The 18314-nt window shown below is 37.9% G+C and overlaps 1 protein-coding gene across 5 annotated transcripts in view; it reads left to right on the forward strand.

The window, feature by feature from the left end:
• NIPBL (NIPBL cohesin loading factor) overlaps nt 1-18314 on the forward strand; it is a 281825-nt gene that overhangs the window by 219736 nt on the left and 43775 nt on the right. For 3 of the 5 annotated variants that reach the window (XM_045020599.1, XM_045020600.1, XM_045020595.1), the window contains exons 23-32: nt 53-185; nt 1958-2101; nt 3634-3732; nt 8399-8488; nt 9040-9254; nt 9367-9469; nt 10391-10489; nt 10595-10741; nt 13504-13638; nt 16318-16416. In XM_045020599.1, coding sequence (XP_044876534.1) covers nt 53-185; nt 1958-2101; nt 3634-3732; nt 8399-8488; nt 9040-9254; nt 9367-9469; nt 10391-10489; nt 10595-10741; nt 13504-13638; nt 16318-16416 — 1264 coding nt within the window. The remainder of the gene's footprint in view (nt 1-52; nt 186-1957; nt 2102-3633; nt 3733-8398; nt 8489-9039; nt 9255-9366; nt 9470-10390; nt 10490-10594; nt 10742-13503; nt 13639-16317; nt 16417-18314) is intronic. The other 2 variants (XM_045020601.1, XM_045020598.1) reach the window with 1 other exon arrangement.

Raw genomic sequence — 18314 nt, forward strand, 5'->3', positions numbered from 1 at the left:
CTTTTTAGTACATGATTATTATATAACATTTTCATTGTTTTCCTTTAAACAGATGTGGTAGTAAACAAGGAGAAGAGGATTATAGGCCACTGTTTGAGAACTTTGTTCAAGATCTTCTTTCCACGGTCAACAAGCCAGAATGGCCTGCTGCTGAGCTGTTACTTAGCTTATTAGGAAGGTTGTTGGTAAGAGACCACAGTATTTCCAATGTATCATAGTGATATAAAGTGCTGCACATTCTTATTAAATTTAGCCATCTTCTCAAAAAGCTGTCCTGAGGTAAAGATCTGGTGATAGTAGAATGATCAGATCTAATGCCACATGAGTTTTCTGGCTTTGCCATAATAAGAGTGGCAATGATGAACAGAGGCTAATCAGCCAGCCAGACGGTGGAAGGACCTCGCTGAAGATTGATATGGCACTGCTCAGTCTACAAGCCAGCTATGTCCCTTTGGGATTTGCCATGATGATGATGATTCCTTTTCATCATAATGAAAACTTGTTTATTTTGACATAATCTTTTATTAATATTTAAATGTTTGTTTGTAATATATAATTTTCATGCTTCATTTAAGAACTTTCTGCTGATGTATATCAGTATATTATATAATATACTGAATAGTATACAGATAGTGAAGTTTAGTTTGGAAAATTATTGTATTTGATAAGTAATTTGAAAAAAAGTCTCACCAGGGACTATGTTGCTCAGTGGAGATCACTTGTATCCTTCTATGGGGGATATTTTTCACATTAAAATTCTAGTCCATAGCACCCAATAGCTGCATAGACTCATATTGGATAAAACCCACCAACATCTGCAGATACTCATATATGATAGCTTCTCTAGGCTGCTCATATAGCACAAAAATATTATTCAGTAGTTTAGTCTTCTTGCAAGTATAAACATTAACTTAGAAAATGCTATGATTCAAAGAAACATTTTAGTTGATACAAAATGTCTGAAATTCATAAGTCACTGTGATAAGTAATACTGGCAGACATTTGTTATGAGACTAAAGCAGTAATTTGGGCTTGTTTCTGGGCAATAGCACAAATAATTTATAATCATGGCCCTGATTAATCCAGCTAGATAGTAGCTTGCAGTTCACTGCAGTACATATGGCAGGTAGATTACATAAGTATAATATAAACATGCACACGTTTCATTCATATATATATATATATATATATTTCATTTTCTTCACCACTGGGCCCCTCCCTGCAAAAAATACTCCTGAGATTTATTTTATTTTTTTTTAAATTATACTTCTAATCAAATCCACTGTACAAGATGCATCCTCTCTAGTTAGTTTGATTAGAAGGACCATTTTAAAAAAAAAAAAATCTCAGGAGTATTTTTTTGTAGGGAGAGCCCAGTGGTGAAGGAAATGAATTTGATATTAATGTTAAAATATTATATATGTGGTTATAAGAGAGAGAAGGTAGTGAGGTAATATAATTTATTATTATATCTTTAGTAACTTAAATTCGTAACTCTGCTAGATACTTAAAAGCATGGACTCGGCCGAGACACTGGTTCTATGGCTCATTACAACAATTTGTTACTGCTTGCTAATCCTCAATTGCCCACTTCCTTTTAAGTTGTCTGCCACAACATGTGTTAACCTCTTATGCTTAACAATCTGTCCCAACTTATATTTAGCTCAGACACACTGATTTTCTTTCCAAAGAAGAGCCCTGTGAAGCTTGAAAGCTTTTATCGTCCATCAACAGAAGTTGGTCCAATAAAATATATTACCTCAACTATCTTGTCTCTCTCTCATCCTGGGACTAACACATCTACAGCAACACTTCAAACAAATATGTGGCCATTGTAATTGATATAATTTATTCAGTTTATTAGTTGATGAATTTCTGAGTAAGATCAAATAGTATATTATGAAAAACACTGCAGGTACAGTAATGAGTAGATAACATTTTATCCTGCTTTTGTTAGGTTCATCAGTTCAGTAACAAGTCTACAGAGATGGCTTTGAGAGTGGCATCACTTGATTATCTTGGAACTGTAGCTGCAAGATTGAGGAAAGATGCAGTCACTAGCAAAATGGATCAAGGATCCATAGCTCGAATCTTAAAACAGGTATATATAAGATCCATATGATTTTGTGCCTAGATAACAATACAGATAGAGACATTAAAAATGTCTGAAGTGCTATTCTACTCTGAAAAGTCATTATGTAAAAGTGCCATTTGGGGAGTCCATCTTTATTATCTCTTTAAGAGTTCATCAGATGTACTTAGATTATAAATAAAAATGTCTTTTCTAACTACCAGCCCTATAAACTCATCCTGGATTTTGAGAATCAAGACTGGATTCTTTCAACCTCACACATGATTTTCAATAGTAAGGATTCATGCTATTAGGGCCTCAGTTGCTCTTGTGCCAACCCCTTATCTTCACTGGGTTAAAACTACTGAACAATTCTGTTCCACTGTACAGTGATGATGCACATGAAGGAACAGAATCAAACTCACTGCTCTCTCTAAAGAGGAGTAAAAATCATTTTAGTCATTAAAGTCAGCGGATATGTCTGAACACACAAAAGGAGCAAATCTGTTTGTTTAGTTAGAGCTACTTTCATACGCATTTGAGAAAACTAAAGTAGTATAGCTGTGGGTTCAGTTTCCAAATGATGAATCTGGCATGAGTCATACTTCTTTGTGCCATCTGGACTGGTTTGGAGCTCTGTTTAGAGGACATGTACTCCCAAGGTTCTATCAGTGCTACTCATCAGAATTGCCTCCATTTCTGTGAGGGAGGCAACAGTTTTCAGTACAAGGTGTTCCTTTTTTGGCTCTCCACTATGCCATGAGTGTTTCACAATACGGCTGTCTATTTAAAATGCCTACGGATTTATGTCTGTTTTTTCCTGGTCACTGGCTGGGTCAGGCATGGTCAGAACTGGAGTTCAGTGTCATTTCAAATTTATTTGATCCCAGTTTCACTTCCAATCTTAAGGATTAGTAGTCTGAAATTAGCTGTAACTCCACCAGAGAATGACTTTCATAGGAACCACTTCACATTCTTCTGTGGCAGCAGTATTTCTACCAGAGGAGAAACTTATGGAGATTCAGAATATTTATCAACTAAATGACCAAAGTCTGTTCAGTCTGTTTTGAGACTTATGGGTTTCCTGACTGTCAGCTTACGTCACATCCTGTGCAAAACATCAAATCATACTTTTACATCACTGGTTTCCGCACAAATTATTCTTCCAGGAAGGATGAATTTGTTAACTTGTCTCAATACCTGCAAAGATTCTAAGGATGCTGCACTGGGTAGTACAGAAGAATGTTCTAAAAGGGGGTCTCTTTCAGTTCCCCAATCTCCATAGGAAGTGGTAGAGGTAGATATCTGCGCTTTGGCACAGTGCTCCTCTCTTTCCTCTTAGTGCACCTCTGCCTGATCATTGGAATTCATGGGAAATGAAACTGCGCTGGGCAATATGTTGGGCTCTAAAAACATTTATTCAAGAAAGCATATTATGGACAATACCACAGCTGTATACTATGTAAACAAGGGTCATCTTACTTAAGACATTTATGCCAAGTGATAATTCTCTGGAAATGTTGTATTTCTCCAGAATCATTACACTGCTCTTTATCTTGCAGGAAAAAAGAATGATATGCTGGTATATTGCAGGCATCAAGAGCAACATGGGTGGTTCAGTCTCTTCTCACAAGATGGAGACCTCTTTGCTACAAGAAACGGTGTGAAGTGACCACTTTCCTGCTCAAGAGCAGATTTGGGTTCTCTGCTAGATTCTCTGTTGTTGAACTGGGGCAAAACTGTATATTTATTCCTTCCTGCCTCTGCTTCCAGATGTTATCAAGGAAATTCCTTAAGGACTAGATCGTGTGCGTAACTCTAGCAGCTCTTATTTGGACTCAACATCCTTGTTACTCATCTCTCATGGGCTTGTAATTGGAGCTACTTTTTCTCCTACTCTTGGTGTTTGGGCCTCTATGTTGGCTTCATCACTGGGTTATGAATCCAGATCCAATCTTTTCACATAGGATTGTTGCACCCTAGTAAACTACATTGAGTGCTTAAGAAGGGAAATATCTTACAGCCAGTAAACTTAAAGCAAAAAAATGTTATTCTTGGAAATGGAAACTACTACTTTCAGGAATATTGAATAAGGTTTTGTCACCCACATCTGTGTGAGTTCCACAATTTTTTGGATGTATGTATATATTTATTTGAAAAGGTCTAGACCTCAAGGTCCATCAGGCATCTATTTTGGCATAACCTCCATACCATTTTGAGGTTCATCCGGTTTTGGTCATTCTAAGAACAAAAAATCATTTGAAAGGCTCTCATTAAGTGTATACCTTGAAACTTAAGTTGAGTACCTACTCAGTTCTTCGAGTACCCTCAAAAAAATGGGATAAGAGAAGGAGAAAGTCACCCGCTCAGTCCAGTTCTCAGGAGACATCACATTCTTACACAGGTACCACTGAGGCGCCCACCCCTTCCGATACCAAAGCATCCTCTGGTCCTGCTCCACAGATGGATCTTACAGTGGAGCCAGAGCCAGCTGTGGATGAATAAATACCACCTTCCCATAAATCTTCCTCCTCCAGATGAGGATATTTTGCATCATCCCACCATCTTATCGCTGTTTTGCTCCCACAAATCACAGCAAAGGCTTTCCTGCAACTCCTGGGCCACAAGCCAAATTGTACATTTTTGACACCCTTAGCAAGATTATACTCCCAGGTTCAAGCTTGGCTGAGAACCGCTTATACCCCAAGCACAATCTATCCAAGTGGGTGTCCATACCTCATAGGGTCCTTAATTCTCTAAATTGATGGAAAGATCCATAAAAACGTGTGTGTGGGAGTGCCAGTCTCACAGCCTCCTCCCACAAGGATCATCATCATAGACACCTCCCTAGTAGGTTGGGATGCACTGTTTTAGGACTTCACAGCTCAAAGCAAACGGATCCCATGAGAGGCAAACCTTCACATCAACATACTCAAATTCAGAGCAGTTCATTACTCTTGCTAGGACTTACTTCCCCCACATCACAGGCAACCCAATAAGAATAATGCTGGACAACACAGTACCTGTTTATTATATCAATCGGCAAAGAGGAACAGGACCCTACTTCTTATGTGCCAAGTCAGTAAAACTCTGCAACTGGTACGTATCACACCACATACAGATCTCAATGGTTTATCTTCCAGGACTACAGAACACAGTTGCGTACTCCATCAACCATGTGTGGGAACTGAACAATGCAGGTTCCAAAGGATGTGTCTTACCTGGGGTCATCCAGAAATTGATCTCTTTGTGACACCATCCAATGCAAAGTGCAGACGATTTTGTTTGAGGGGAAGGCACAGCCACAACTCAATGGGAGATGCCTATGTCATTCTTTGGCCTCCCAGTGAGTCTCCCAGCCTGCATTGACAGGCTTGAGCTAGTACTGTCTGGTCTTTGATGTATGTATTTTCTGACTCTGGTGCCTGCTTCCAGAGCTAACGTAGCTTTCAGTAACGCTGTTCTATAGTCCATACTGAATATACCTCCTTGGCATCCTCCTCTGTAATTGAGGTACTGCTTGAGCATCTCCTTAAGCAGAGCACCCAATGGGTCGCTCCTTGAAGAGATGGAGAAGTTACTTAACCTTCTGTAGGAACAGGAGTTCTTCAAGATGTGTCCCCCTCTGGGTATTCCACTATCTGACCTCCTTCCCCTCTGCCTCGGAGTCTTCTCACTAGACTTCCATGGTTGAGAAGAAACCGGAGCAGTGGCAGGTCCTCAACCCCCATGTAACCTTGCACTGAAGCATGAGGATATGTGGCACAGATGTGGACCTGTGGACTCTGCTGATGAAAATCTCAGATCAAGAGTGCATGGGCATACATGCATCCTGAAGTAGAGCACCCATAGGGGGAGACACCTCAAAGAACTCCATTTACTGTACAAGTTAAATAACCTCTCCTTATGTAGACACATTATGAACCCTTGAGAGAGTGTTACATCTCTCATTTATTTCTGAAAACTGCCTCTTTGGCTGCAATAACATCAGCAAGGAAAGCAATCCTCATTTTTAATATTTCACAAGAAAAAGTTATTTTGATGTCCTTATCCAAAATTTTTACCAAAGCTAGTTTGACTGACTTGAATCAGACCATTGATATTCCATTTCCCCTCTAAAACACACATGCTACGAGGGAAACTCCTCTACATATCAATGTTGCATATAGTGTTGCATTATTACTTAAGACAGAACTCTTTAGAAAGTAATAGAGGTAGGTTATTTATAGCTTTTTAGAATTAGATCTAGTAAAGAATGGATTCTGTTCTGACATTCTAAATAGATTAGATTTACATTTAAAGCTGTTATAAATTAGCAATGTACCTGATAAATTGCGGGCTAGACTCTGGCTGTTATGTAATGCTTCTCATCCATAGATCTTAAAGCACTTTACAAAGGATTTATGTAATTTTATCTCCATTTTGCAAATGGCATTCTTATCCCAATCATTTGTACATTTGCCTCCTGGAGCTCATTTCTATTTTTACAAAGCACTGCTCTCTTGATTTAGCATTTCAGTTTAATGCTCATTTTGGGCAAGTAGTTCTCCAGTCTCTTCAACTGTCCTCTTGGGCAGTTAGTGCTTTGTTTTTTTCATTCTTTTAAGTACTCAAATTTTATTAGGCATTTCACAGAACAAATAGAAAGACGAGTCCTGCCACAAAGAGCTTTCAATCTACATCTTGTTGACTAATATTAATTAAATTGAAATCTTGCTAATCTTCAAAGAATGTGGATCTACAGAAATAGTTCTAAAAGGTGAAAAAAGATTTCTTACAGTAACAGTTCTTTTCTTATACATGCCTATGCAGAGTCACATTCCCACCCAACTCTCCACTCTTCAGAGTACCCTCTCTTAGTTCCTTTTATAACTTCACTTCAGATCATTGAAGGGACACTTGTGCAGCCCCAATGAGCTATGATTTTTTTAGATATATCTGAGCACATGAAATCAGTGGTGTTTGTGTAGATGTTACATCCTTGGACAACAGTTACTAACCGATAACCTTGCTTTGTCAAAATTAATGAGACTATTTCTGTCAACTTCTCCCTTCTTTTTCCTGCCTTTTTGCCCTGGTGACCTAAGCAATCTGCCGTTCCAATGTCTAATATTTGTAACACAACAGACAATGTTTCTTGATTTGTCTGTGTCAGACTGTTTTGTGGGATTTACATCCTTAGGCATTTTTTTCCAATAACAGGGGCCATAACAACATCACAGATAGAATATTAAACCAGTAAGATTTTTTGGAAGGCAGTTTATTTTCGTCTATCACATTCTGCTCTACAGTTGTTTCTGTTAAGCGATAGTGGCCATTGTCTGGCTTGTAGGAAAAGGTGTGTGAAGTGATTTTCTGCAGCATCTTCAGACCAATGATCAGAAGAGAAGGGAGACTATTTAGGTCCACACTGGTACAGGAAAAGCCCTCTTTTACCTGGACCAGGTGGAGCAGCCCCTACCCTCTCACCCATGGAAGTAGGTTAAATACCAGGTTTTGTCATAATCCACTGCAGGGATTGTGCTACTCATTTGTTTCAAGGGCCTGGGGGAGGAGGCTGGGAAGGAATTTTTTCCATCTCCTCCAGATTGACCAAGGTGAGGTAGGGTTTTCTCGCCTTCCTTACAGCGTATTGAGGCTTTGTGGTGGCAGACATGAAACGGAGGTTAGGTTTTGATGTTGCAACTCATTATGTAAGCATGGGGTGGATGTCCAGTGTAGGTACTCTGTAGGGAAGGGATATTGTGATCAGATAAAATGGTTTGGTGAAGGATTTAAAGGAGATATTCTTTAAAGAAGTGGAAACAGGGAGTGGAGGGAGTTCAGTGCTCCTATGATTAGTATGGCAGGTAGCCAACTCTCCCTCCTTTATAGTCCTCCATAACTCTTGTTTGAGGGAGATGGGGGTGAGGTCCCAGCATCGGGTTGGCTGGGGACTAGGCTAGGTAAAGAGTTAGGGCTGACAATAGTCCCCGCCCCCAGATATATGTAAATGATTATGGAATTACCTGCACTGTACACTTTTATCTGCCAGGTATTCTGACATTTAAGAATAGCCGTGGCCTAATTAAACCGCATCCAATGTCTCCTGTCCTTCTTCCGGCATAGCTGGACAATGTCCCTCATGTATAATCTGGTTTGTATGTTGCAGTTTTATCGATGATTTATTTATAAAAATTATCTAAATAGTTTGGAATTATTGTCAACATAATTAATTGTGTGCTTTTACATTACATTAATTTATATGCATGTGTGTATAATGATTTCTTGATCATATTTGCAACTGAGATATTATATCTTATGAATGTATCTTGCTACATATTACAGGTTTCAGGAGGAGAAGATGAAATCCAGCAGCTGCAAAAGGCATTGCTAGATTATTTGGATGAAAACACAGAGACTGATGCCTCATTACTGGTAAATTTCAATTTTCTGGATGTATTAGGTCTATATAAATATAACTTCATCAAAGGAATGGTTTATTCCCCAAGGCTCTGAGACAGACATACTTGTGCCTTGGTTACACCCTCGTTCTAATCCCAAAACTGTTCATAGCATGCATCTCTCTAAAGTAGCTGAAATCTTAGTAGACCCATTCTATTGAATTTTAGTCATAGTGTTTATAATGGTCCTTGCCTGACAATGCTTAAATTCTATTTGGAGCACATTGTTTACTTCGTATTTGATGCATTCAGACTGACTCTTTCATAAATGCCATACTCGACACTGTAGACATCCACATATACTATTTATCTACTATAATCCTTTGGTTCTTGTCAGTGGTATTATTTGTATTAGATTAACACATTCTCCACTCTGCCTTTCAAGTCTCAAACAAAAATGTTGAATAGCATTGAACTGAGGGCTAATACCTGCCTGAACCCAATTTAATTTCTTCACAACTTGAAAAGGAACTATTAATAATCATTCTCTTTGTTTTTTCTGCCCATCTTGTTGCATTTCTCCAGTTTTCTCGGAAATTTTATATAGCTCAGTGGTTCCGTGACACAACTATGGAGACAGAGAAAGCAATGAAATCTCAGAAGGATGAGGATTCATCTGAAGGAACTCACCATGCAAAAGAAGTTGAGACAACAGGACAAATCATGCACAGAGCAGAAGGTCGCAAAAAATTTCTTCGCAGTATCATTAAAACTGCACCCTCTCAGTTCAGTACATTGAAGTAAGTTTCAGTAATTATGGGTTTAGTGTGTTACCTGCTCATTTGACTTATAAGCTTTTTGTTTTGTTTTTTAATAAATAACTATCAAGTATTGTGTTTAATTTTGTTGCAGGATGAATTCTGATACTGTGGACTATGAAGATGCTTGCTTGATTGTTCGCTACTTGGCCTCTATGAGGCCGTTTGCCCAGAGCTTCGATATTTATTTGACACAGGTAAACTGTGCCAGAAGTCTTAATGCTGTGAAATACAGTTGGTTTCCTGGTTCCAAACACTTATGGGGTAGTGTGCAATGTCTGTTCATTGTTGAGCACAGGTATTTAATAGGTCATGATAACACCACATGTTTTCATGTTATGTATTGATAGCACATGTGCTTATTTTTCTTTTTTCCTGCATGTATATTACACATACCATACTGTACATATATTGTTTTATTTGTGCATATGTAGAGATCCATCAACTAGATGGGCACAATAAAAAGATAACTACAAAATGTTGAAACCTTTTCACAGATTTTTCTAAAATGCATGCCTGATTGGGACCATGACCTCATAAAACATGTCTTCATAGATCATTCATATAACTGTATAAATTTTAAATTGGACATACAAACCAGCTCAATCATTTGCCTGCAATGAATGGTGCTGTCATGCTGATGGTCATGGTTTGACCAAGTGACCTTAGTGTTCCTTCTTTCTGACTGGGAAAGGAGCACTAACATGTTGACATGGTGATACATTTGAGCTCCAGGTAATGCTTTGGGTCACATTACTTTCTTTGATCCACTTAACAGAACTATCTCAAAGTTGGGGTGCACAAATCCTGTTTGGAGGATAATAAAGTGACATGTGGATAGGAAAAACAGAGCTAAAATAAACGGATGGACCCTATGGATCAACATTTGGGTTATGGCTTATCATAGTGAGGGAGAATCCAGGCTCCAGTATCAGTGCAGGAAAGTCATCACTCACATGTATCCCCTCACTTTCTAAAAGTTTGTTCGATTTTTGGTAGTTGATTTTTCTCATTTTAGTTTGACTTTTGCATGTTATTCCATTGTATTTTTGCTTGCATTGAACACTGCTTGCAACTTTCCAAAAGCGATTAAAATGTCACTTTTGTTTTCTTATTAGATTCTGCGTGTGCTTGGTGAAAATGCGATTGCAGTTCGAACAAAAGCCATGAAGTGTTTGTCTGAGGTTGTTGCTGTAGACCCCAGCATTCTAGCCAGGGTAAAAAAAGGAAACTATCTGTAATGTACATACATTCTTCTATTCACATTTAAAAGAAATTCTGTTTTTCCATACTTTGCATTCGTGTTTCCCTTTTTTTTTTAGTTGGATATGCAACGGGGTGTTCACGGACGGTTAATGGATAACTCCACTAGTGTAAGAGAAGCAGCTGTGGAGTTGCTTGGTCGGTTTGTGCTCTGTCGACCTCAGCTTGCTGAGCAGTATTATGACATGCTCATTGAGCGAATACTGGTATGGTCACTTTTGAAATCACTTTGATGTTTGTAAACACATTTTTAACTGGGTTTACATTCTTAATTATATTGAATAGTATCCCAGTTCCTAGAGTAAATGAACTTGTATAGATTTTTTATTTTTGAGAATCAAAACTAAAAATAACCTTGTGAATTGAAATAATTGCTTTTGTTGAGGAACTGGTGGGTCAGAAGCTAAACCTATACATTTTTCTATTCTAATTTTTGGCATTGTAAAAACATTTTCTGATGCCAAAGAGCGATTATTTTGTATATGTGTTTGATATTCAGATAGATCACATGAACATGTTAAATTAACAGTGAGAAAGAATTAGTATTTTGCATGTCAAGTTATTTATTTTGATTAAAACATGCATGTGGAAGGCTTTAGGAGCATGTATGTATCAAACACTTGTAAATACACATAGAAATATTCAGTGTGACCCTGTGTCATTGTTTAAAGAACTTGTAACATATTAAATCTAAAAGCCTAAACTTCTTATTCCTATATTTCCATCTCTGTAGATTAAGCCTGAGAAAATAGATAAGCTAGGAAGTGCATCTAAGATCTATCTTTTTTATGTCTGTTAAACCAAGAGTGGTGTAAAAGGTTAAGTTCCAGAGCCAATAGTCTGATAGTAAGAGAGCTCTGCTCTCAGAACATTGCAGGGACTGGTCTGAACTATAGGGGTAAAACAGGAGAAGACAATCTCTAAGGCATACAAGACCCAAATATTGAAGGTGGTTGTTATTGGTATCACTATAGTGCGTAGGAGTCCTAGTTATGGACCATGATCCCATTGTACCAAGCACTGTATAAACACTGAACAGAAAAAATGATCTTTACCCTCAAAGACATGCAGTCTAAGTACAAGGAAAGAGACAATAGATGGATACAGACAGACTAATTGAGGAGTACAAGAAAACAATGAGACAGAATTGGTCAGCATGATAGGCAGTGGTCTTAACACACCAGGAGCCTAACCATTGCAATTTTTTTTTGTTAAATGCACCTAAACATGAATTTGTTGGAAGCTAGTGCAGTCTCTGGAGTTCAAATGCAATATGCTACCTTTGAAAAAACACCATTATGTTACACTGCGATAGCTGAAGTTTTGAATGATCTTCGGGTATAATCCAATTTATGGTAGAGCATATTGCAGAAAGTCAATCTCAAGGTCAGAAAAAGACGGGTAACACTGGCAGTGTCCATAGTTGGACAAAAAATAGTTGCCACCTTCTGAACGAGTGCAGATTTGGAGGAAAGGAAAGTACTCTTGCTGTTTCTGCCCTTTGGATATTAAGAAGGATGGAAGAATCCACTAAGATTCTCCAAATTACAAACCTGAGTAACAAAAGATGGGAAAACTCCCTCAGTCAGATATATTTCTATATTTATTTCCAATCAACAATATCTTTATCTTATCTGAGAGTTTCAGCAAACTAGAGCACAAGCTGATTTCTCTTCTAAACATTGGGAGAGTTGCAGTTTGAATCTGATAACCTAGAGATTTAGAACTTGGAGTGATCTACATATAGAAGCCCTCGTCATCTCACTATCACCATTAGATTGCCCCATGTACATGTTGAATATGAGGGCTAACAAAAAAGAGAGTCTGCTGTAGCGCACTTGGAACAGAAGAGTACAAACCTGATCATTTAAAATATGAAACTATCAAATGAGGATTTAGTTATTGGCATCATTTGTTGCTAAAATTTAAAGCATTAAATGTGTGTGATAATATATCCAGGCAATAATCAAAAATGTAATTTGCAGTGAACTAGCCCAGTGGCCTAGTAGTTGTACTCCTAAATGCATGCCTATCACAACATGTGGTAGACCTCATCCAGTGCACTAAATGCCCCAATAACAACTATGTGAGCGAAACCTGACAATCACTATGCTATTGAATGAACTCTCACAGGAAAATGATAAAATACTAAAAACACCCATCACCTGTGAGTGAACACTTTTCACAAAGCCATCACTCTCTGTCTGACTTGTCAGTCCTCAACCTCAAAGGAAATCCCTAGAACACTTTCAAAAGATGAGCCTGCTAGACACTAAAAATCATGGACTGAACAGACTGACTGGATTTATGGCTTATTACAACAATCTGTAACCTACCAACACCTGCAGAGGTGTTAACAGGTCAATGCTATCTTGAATAGTCTCTTAGAATATGTGCTAATTACTTATACTAAAACAATCTGTTCCATGTTGCATTTAGCTGTGACGCTTGGACCTGAAGAAAGAGCTCTGTGTGGCTCAAAAGCTTCTCTCATTCACCAACAGAAGTTGGTCCAATAAAAGTTATTACCTCACCCATTTTGTCTCTCTCATGCAGAACATCTGCATTTTAATTGTCAATTTGTTGCTTCCCAAGCCAGTCTCCTAGAAAGGAAGGAAGTGTAATCTCTGTCCAGTTAATATGCAGAGTTATCAGGCTCTAATAGATTTTAGACCAATCCTTAATACCAGAATGAATGTGGAGCTCTTGAGGGAGAGAATGTAGAATGGGGTAATAATGCAGTATTCACAGGACTTGACTTCCAGGACCTACAGGATCCCTGGAATGAAATAGTGTTACCAAACAGTAATGCGGTCTTTTATAGAGGTGCATTTAGAATTTCTTATTGTTTTCACATGTTTTGCAAGTTAAACTTGATAACTTTTAATTTATATTAATGCACACAATACTTAAATTCATTATCACTTCTGATTTTTTTTTTCAAAAGTATTTTGCTTTCTCCCACCAGGATACTGGTATCAGTGTCAGAAAGAGAGTTATAAAGATTCTTAGGGATATCTGCATTGAACAGCCAACATTTCCCAAAATTACAGAGATGTGCGTGAAAATGATTCGCAGAGTCAATGATGAAGAGGGCATTAAGGTATGGTAGAACATTTCTTTTAAGTTTTTAATTACAGTTTATTTTAGTTTTCTTTTATTTTGAGAAACAAATAACAAGTCTTAGATTTTTCCTTAAAAGGATTTCAGAGTTTCTTTAGTATGTGTATAATTTTTATTCATTTTTAACTTTTTAAAATAAATGTCTTTTTTTTTTATTCACAATCTTATTGATAGCTTCCTGTCAGACATGTTGTTTACTCCATTTTTTGTTTAAAAAATAAGGGAGCTCAAACATAAAATAAAAATATTTAGATTTATTTCTTCTTTTCCACTTGCAAATATTGATTATCTCCACTCTGTGTCTATCTGATTATTGACATAAATAAACCCTCCCAACTTGGGAGGGGTTGCAAGTGCTTTGGAGGATAGGATTAAAATTCAAAATGATATGAAGAAATTATCTGAAGTAAACAGAATGAAATTTAGTAAGGACAAATGCAAATTACTCCACTTAGGAAGGAACAGTCAATTGCACAAATACAAAATGGGAAATGACTCCCTAGGAAGGAGTACTGTGAAAAAGGATGTGGGATCTGTAGTGGATCACAAGTCAAGAGTGTAATTGTTGCCCCAAAAAAAAAAAAGAACATCATTCTGGGATGCATTAGTAGGAGTGCTGTAGGCAAGACAGGAGAAGTAATTCTTCCACCCTACTCTCTGCTGATAAGATCTCAGCTGAAGTATTATGTCCAGTTCTGGGTGCCATATTTCAAGATAGATGTGGACAAATTGGAGAAAGTTCAGAGGAGAGCGACAAAAAATGATTAAAAGTCTAAAAAACATGACCTATGTCTATGAGGAAAGAGTGAAAAAATTGGGTTTGTTTAATCTGGAGAAGAGATGACCAAGGGGGGACATAACAGTTTTCAAGGACATACAAATTTGTTACAAGAAAGAGGGTGAAAAATTGTTCTTGTTAACCTCTGAGGATAGGACATGAAGCAAATGGGCTTAAATTGCAGCAAGGAAGGTTTAGGTTGGACATTAGGAAAAACTTCCTAATTATCAGGGTAGTTACGCGCTAGAACAAATTGTAGGAAGGTTGTGGAATCTCCATCACTGGAGGTTTTTAAAAACAGGTTAGACAAACATCTGTCAGGAATGGTCTAGTTATTATGTAGTCCTGCCTTGAGTGCAGGGGACTGGACTAGATGACCTATTGAGGTCCTTTCCAGTCCTACACTTCTATGACTGCATTTAAAAAACTGAGAAAAACCTACATTAAAAGCACATTATTTTGGTTGCCAAGTAAAGCACTGAAAAGTTAGGAAATGCTAGATTTACATGTGCCTGTGTTACCTTAATTCTGTCCTTTCTGTACACTGAATGAAGTAGGGGCTCTATGCGGGGGAAAAATCATATATGACTATGTAATTAAAGAGTGGAAATGAACAGCTGGATCTATGTTCTGGGACAGCGGGGGAGTCTGGCCTGGCTTTCTCCTTGTTCTCCACCTCCCAAAAGTTGGGGATGATCCTGCCACATGTGGTGCCCCAATGGGCTGCTGGGGCCATAACTGGAGTTGGGGGAACCTGGCTTTGCTTTCTCTTTTCTCCCTCCCCAGGCCCCCAACTTAGAGTTGGAGGGATTCCTACCTAACAGGGCACCCAAAGAGGCAGGGGCCACTTGGGGACATGTGCTGGGTCCAAGGTAGGAACCTAGCATAGCTCTCTTCTCCCCCCACCTTATTACAGCTGCTTTGGCAGCTCCTGGGTATTCCCAGTACAGTGTATGTTGTTACTGCTTTTGTGGCAGTGGCAGCCTGACCATAGAATGTTTCTGTGTTCAGTTGTTACTTTGGCATGCTGCCCAAATTTTCCTGAGGCTTGCAAGCCACAGATGAGAGAGGATGACTTTTATAGTTTATATCTCAGCAAAAGCTGAATGGAATTTCACAGGACAAAGAAAAGGCATTTCTTTAGTCTGAAGTGCTTGCCCCCTGCCATGTGTCAATGGCCTGCTGCAAATAGTGGAAGTATGAGAGTTTTCAATTGAAAGAGTGCAAGAATCCTTTATAAAGGACAGTATTAAGCAATTTAAACACAGAGGTTGTGACCAACTCCTCTTATAATATAGACACTGGATAGTAAGAATTTTACCAGCAGTATATAGAGACAGGAATCTTCAATCAAACTTTAGCTGAAGAATCCAGTTCTCTTCTTTTCTATACAGATGTTAACTGTTCTGTTTGGCTGAGTGAAGCTTTCACTTTATCTAGTGATATATATCTGATGATAATGAATCACCAGGGAAGTGCAGTAATGGTCTGCTGAAACTTGTAACAGTCTGACTTCCCAGTCTGACAAAATCTCTGTGAAAATGGCATTTTCCACAAATGTTGCTGTAGTGTGGATTTTCTGCAGCATGGATTTCCATTGGTCAGTAATTATCCAGGTGTCCTTCCAGGCAATCGTGACCTCAGATACAGCTTGGGAAGCCCCAAGTGACTCATGCCTGGTCTGGGAATCTAAACTTCTAAGATACAGATACAGGTCTTGCTCAGGTAACCTTCTCTTTCTAGAAGGCCTCACTTAGCTCCAAAAAATCTGTGTAAAATGACACACCATCAATAAGTCTATACTCTTATGTGGGGAATAATATGGAAACCTTTATGCCAAGATAAAGTTACGTATCTCTGACAATATATTTTTTCCTCTAGAAACTGGTGAATGAGACATTCCAGAAACTCTGGTTTACTCCAACTCCCCACAATGACAAAGAAGCAATGACAAGGAAAATACTAAACATCACTGATGTGGTATGCCTTACAAATTTGAACTAAGAGTCACATGCAGGATTTGATTAGGTGTTTTTTAACATGGCTTGAAATAATTTTTATTGTTGAGCCTTCTTATAATATATAAAAATAAACAAGTAATTGAATCACCAGACAGTTTTATAAATATATGTACTGCTCTTTTGCTGTATCCCTTAAGATGTGATGGGTTTATTCATCTGAGAGTTAGAAAGAAACAAGAGTATCTTGTAGGAAACTTTTAATATAAATCATGATTGGTGATGATAAATGGTACTACATTCTATTCTGGTGCAGTAAAAATATAATTATACCAAATGGTCTCCTATTACATACAATAAAATTCCCTAATAGAGCTATGTGTAGCCATCAGTGCTGCCTGGAGGCCACTAAATAAATTTTACTTCATTTGAAGAAAGTATCCCATATGTGATACATAAAATCCATTTGAAAGGTTAATTTCAGTAGGTCAGTAAAAAATGTAGGGCCAGAATACCTGCTAGCATAAGCGCATACCGTTCTATTGAATGCCAATTTGGTTTTACACACTTTATATCAGCAACAAATTGAACCCAAATTCTTAAAATCTTTACATGTGTCAAATGAAAAGTTTGTATGTATAACTAAAATAATTATTGGACCAACAAGAGGTGATGCTATTTTAGGCTTGGTTTTGTTAAGTACTGAGGACATTATAGACAAAAGGGCAGATTTTTAAGAAATTAAGGGAGCCTAGTTAGTGAAGACAAACTGGATTGAAGAATTTACGGACATAAATGTGGAGTAGACTTGGAATTTCTTTGAGTCAATATGGAAAAATAATCTGGAATTTGCATCCCAAGTAAAGGGAAAAAACTTGGCAGACCTAACTGGATGAATAACCACCTCAAAAAAGATATTAGGTTTAAGCAAAGAACCTACAAGGAATGGAAGAAAGCATTGATCAGCAAAAAAATGTATGTCTCTGAAATCAAAGTATAGGGATAAAGTGAGAATTGCCAAAAGTCAAACTGAGTTAGACCTTGCAAAGGAAATTAAAACAAATAGTAAATGGTTCCTTAGCCATATAAATAAAAAGAGAACAAGAAAAGACGTTTCAGAGTAGCAGCCATGTTAGTTTGTATCCGCAAAAAGAACGGGAGTACTTGTGGTACCTTAGAGACTAACAAATTTATTCCAGCATAAGCTTTCGTGGTCTTATTCCATTCCATTCCATTCTATGCATCCAAAGAAGTAAGAAAAGAAGTGTGTCCATTATTCAGCATGGATGGGGTAAAGATTAAAGATAGTCTAAGTATGGCCCCAAAACTAAATGAATACTTTGCTTCAGTCTTCAGTAAGAATGATAATATAAAATATGGGGATAAAGACAAGATGGCTAATGGGAACAAGCATATAAAAATGGAAATGACCACATCCAGGGTGGAAGCAAAGCTTAAAGAGCATAATGTGTTCAGATTGGGAAGACCTGATCATCTCCGTCCCGGAATACTGAAAGAACTGGCACATGAAATTGCAAGTCCAGAAGCAAAAGATGTTTTAAAAAATCCATCAGACTGGAGAATAGGAAACATAGTACCTATTTAAGTAAGAGGAACTAGTGATTCAGGTAACTGCAGACCCGTAAGCCTGACCTTAATACACCTCTACCTCGATATAATGCTGTCCTTGGGAGCCAAAAAATCTTACCGTGTTATAGGTGAAACTGTGTTATATTGAATTTGGTTTGTTCCACCGGAGTGCACAGCTCCTCCTCCTCCTCCCCCCCTAGCACTTCTTTACCACGTTATATCCGAATTCGTGTTATATCAGGTGGTGTTAAATCAAGGTAGCAGTATTATGCAAGGCTTTAGAACAGATTTTGAAGGAAAGAACAATTAAAGACATGCAGGTTAATGGGA

Source organism: Mauremys mutica, chromosome 6 (genome assembly GCF_020497125.1).
Source record: "Mauremys mutica isolate MM-2020 ecotype Southern chromosome 6, ASM2049712v1, whole genome shotgun sequence".
NCBI classification, from domain to species: Eukaryota; Metazoa; Chordata; order Testudines; family Geoemydidae; genus Mauremys; species Mauremys mutica.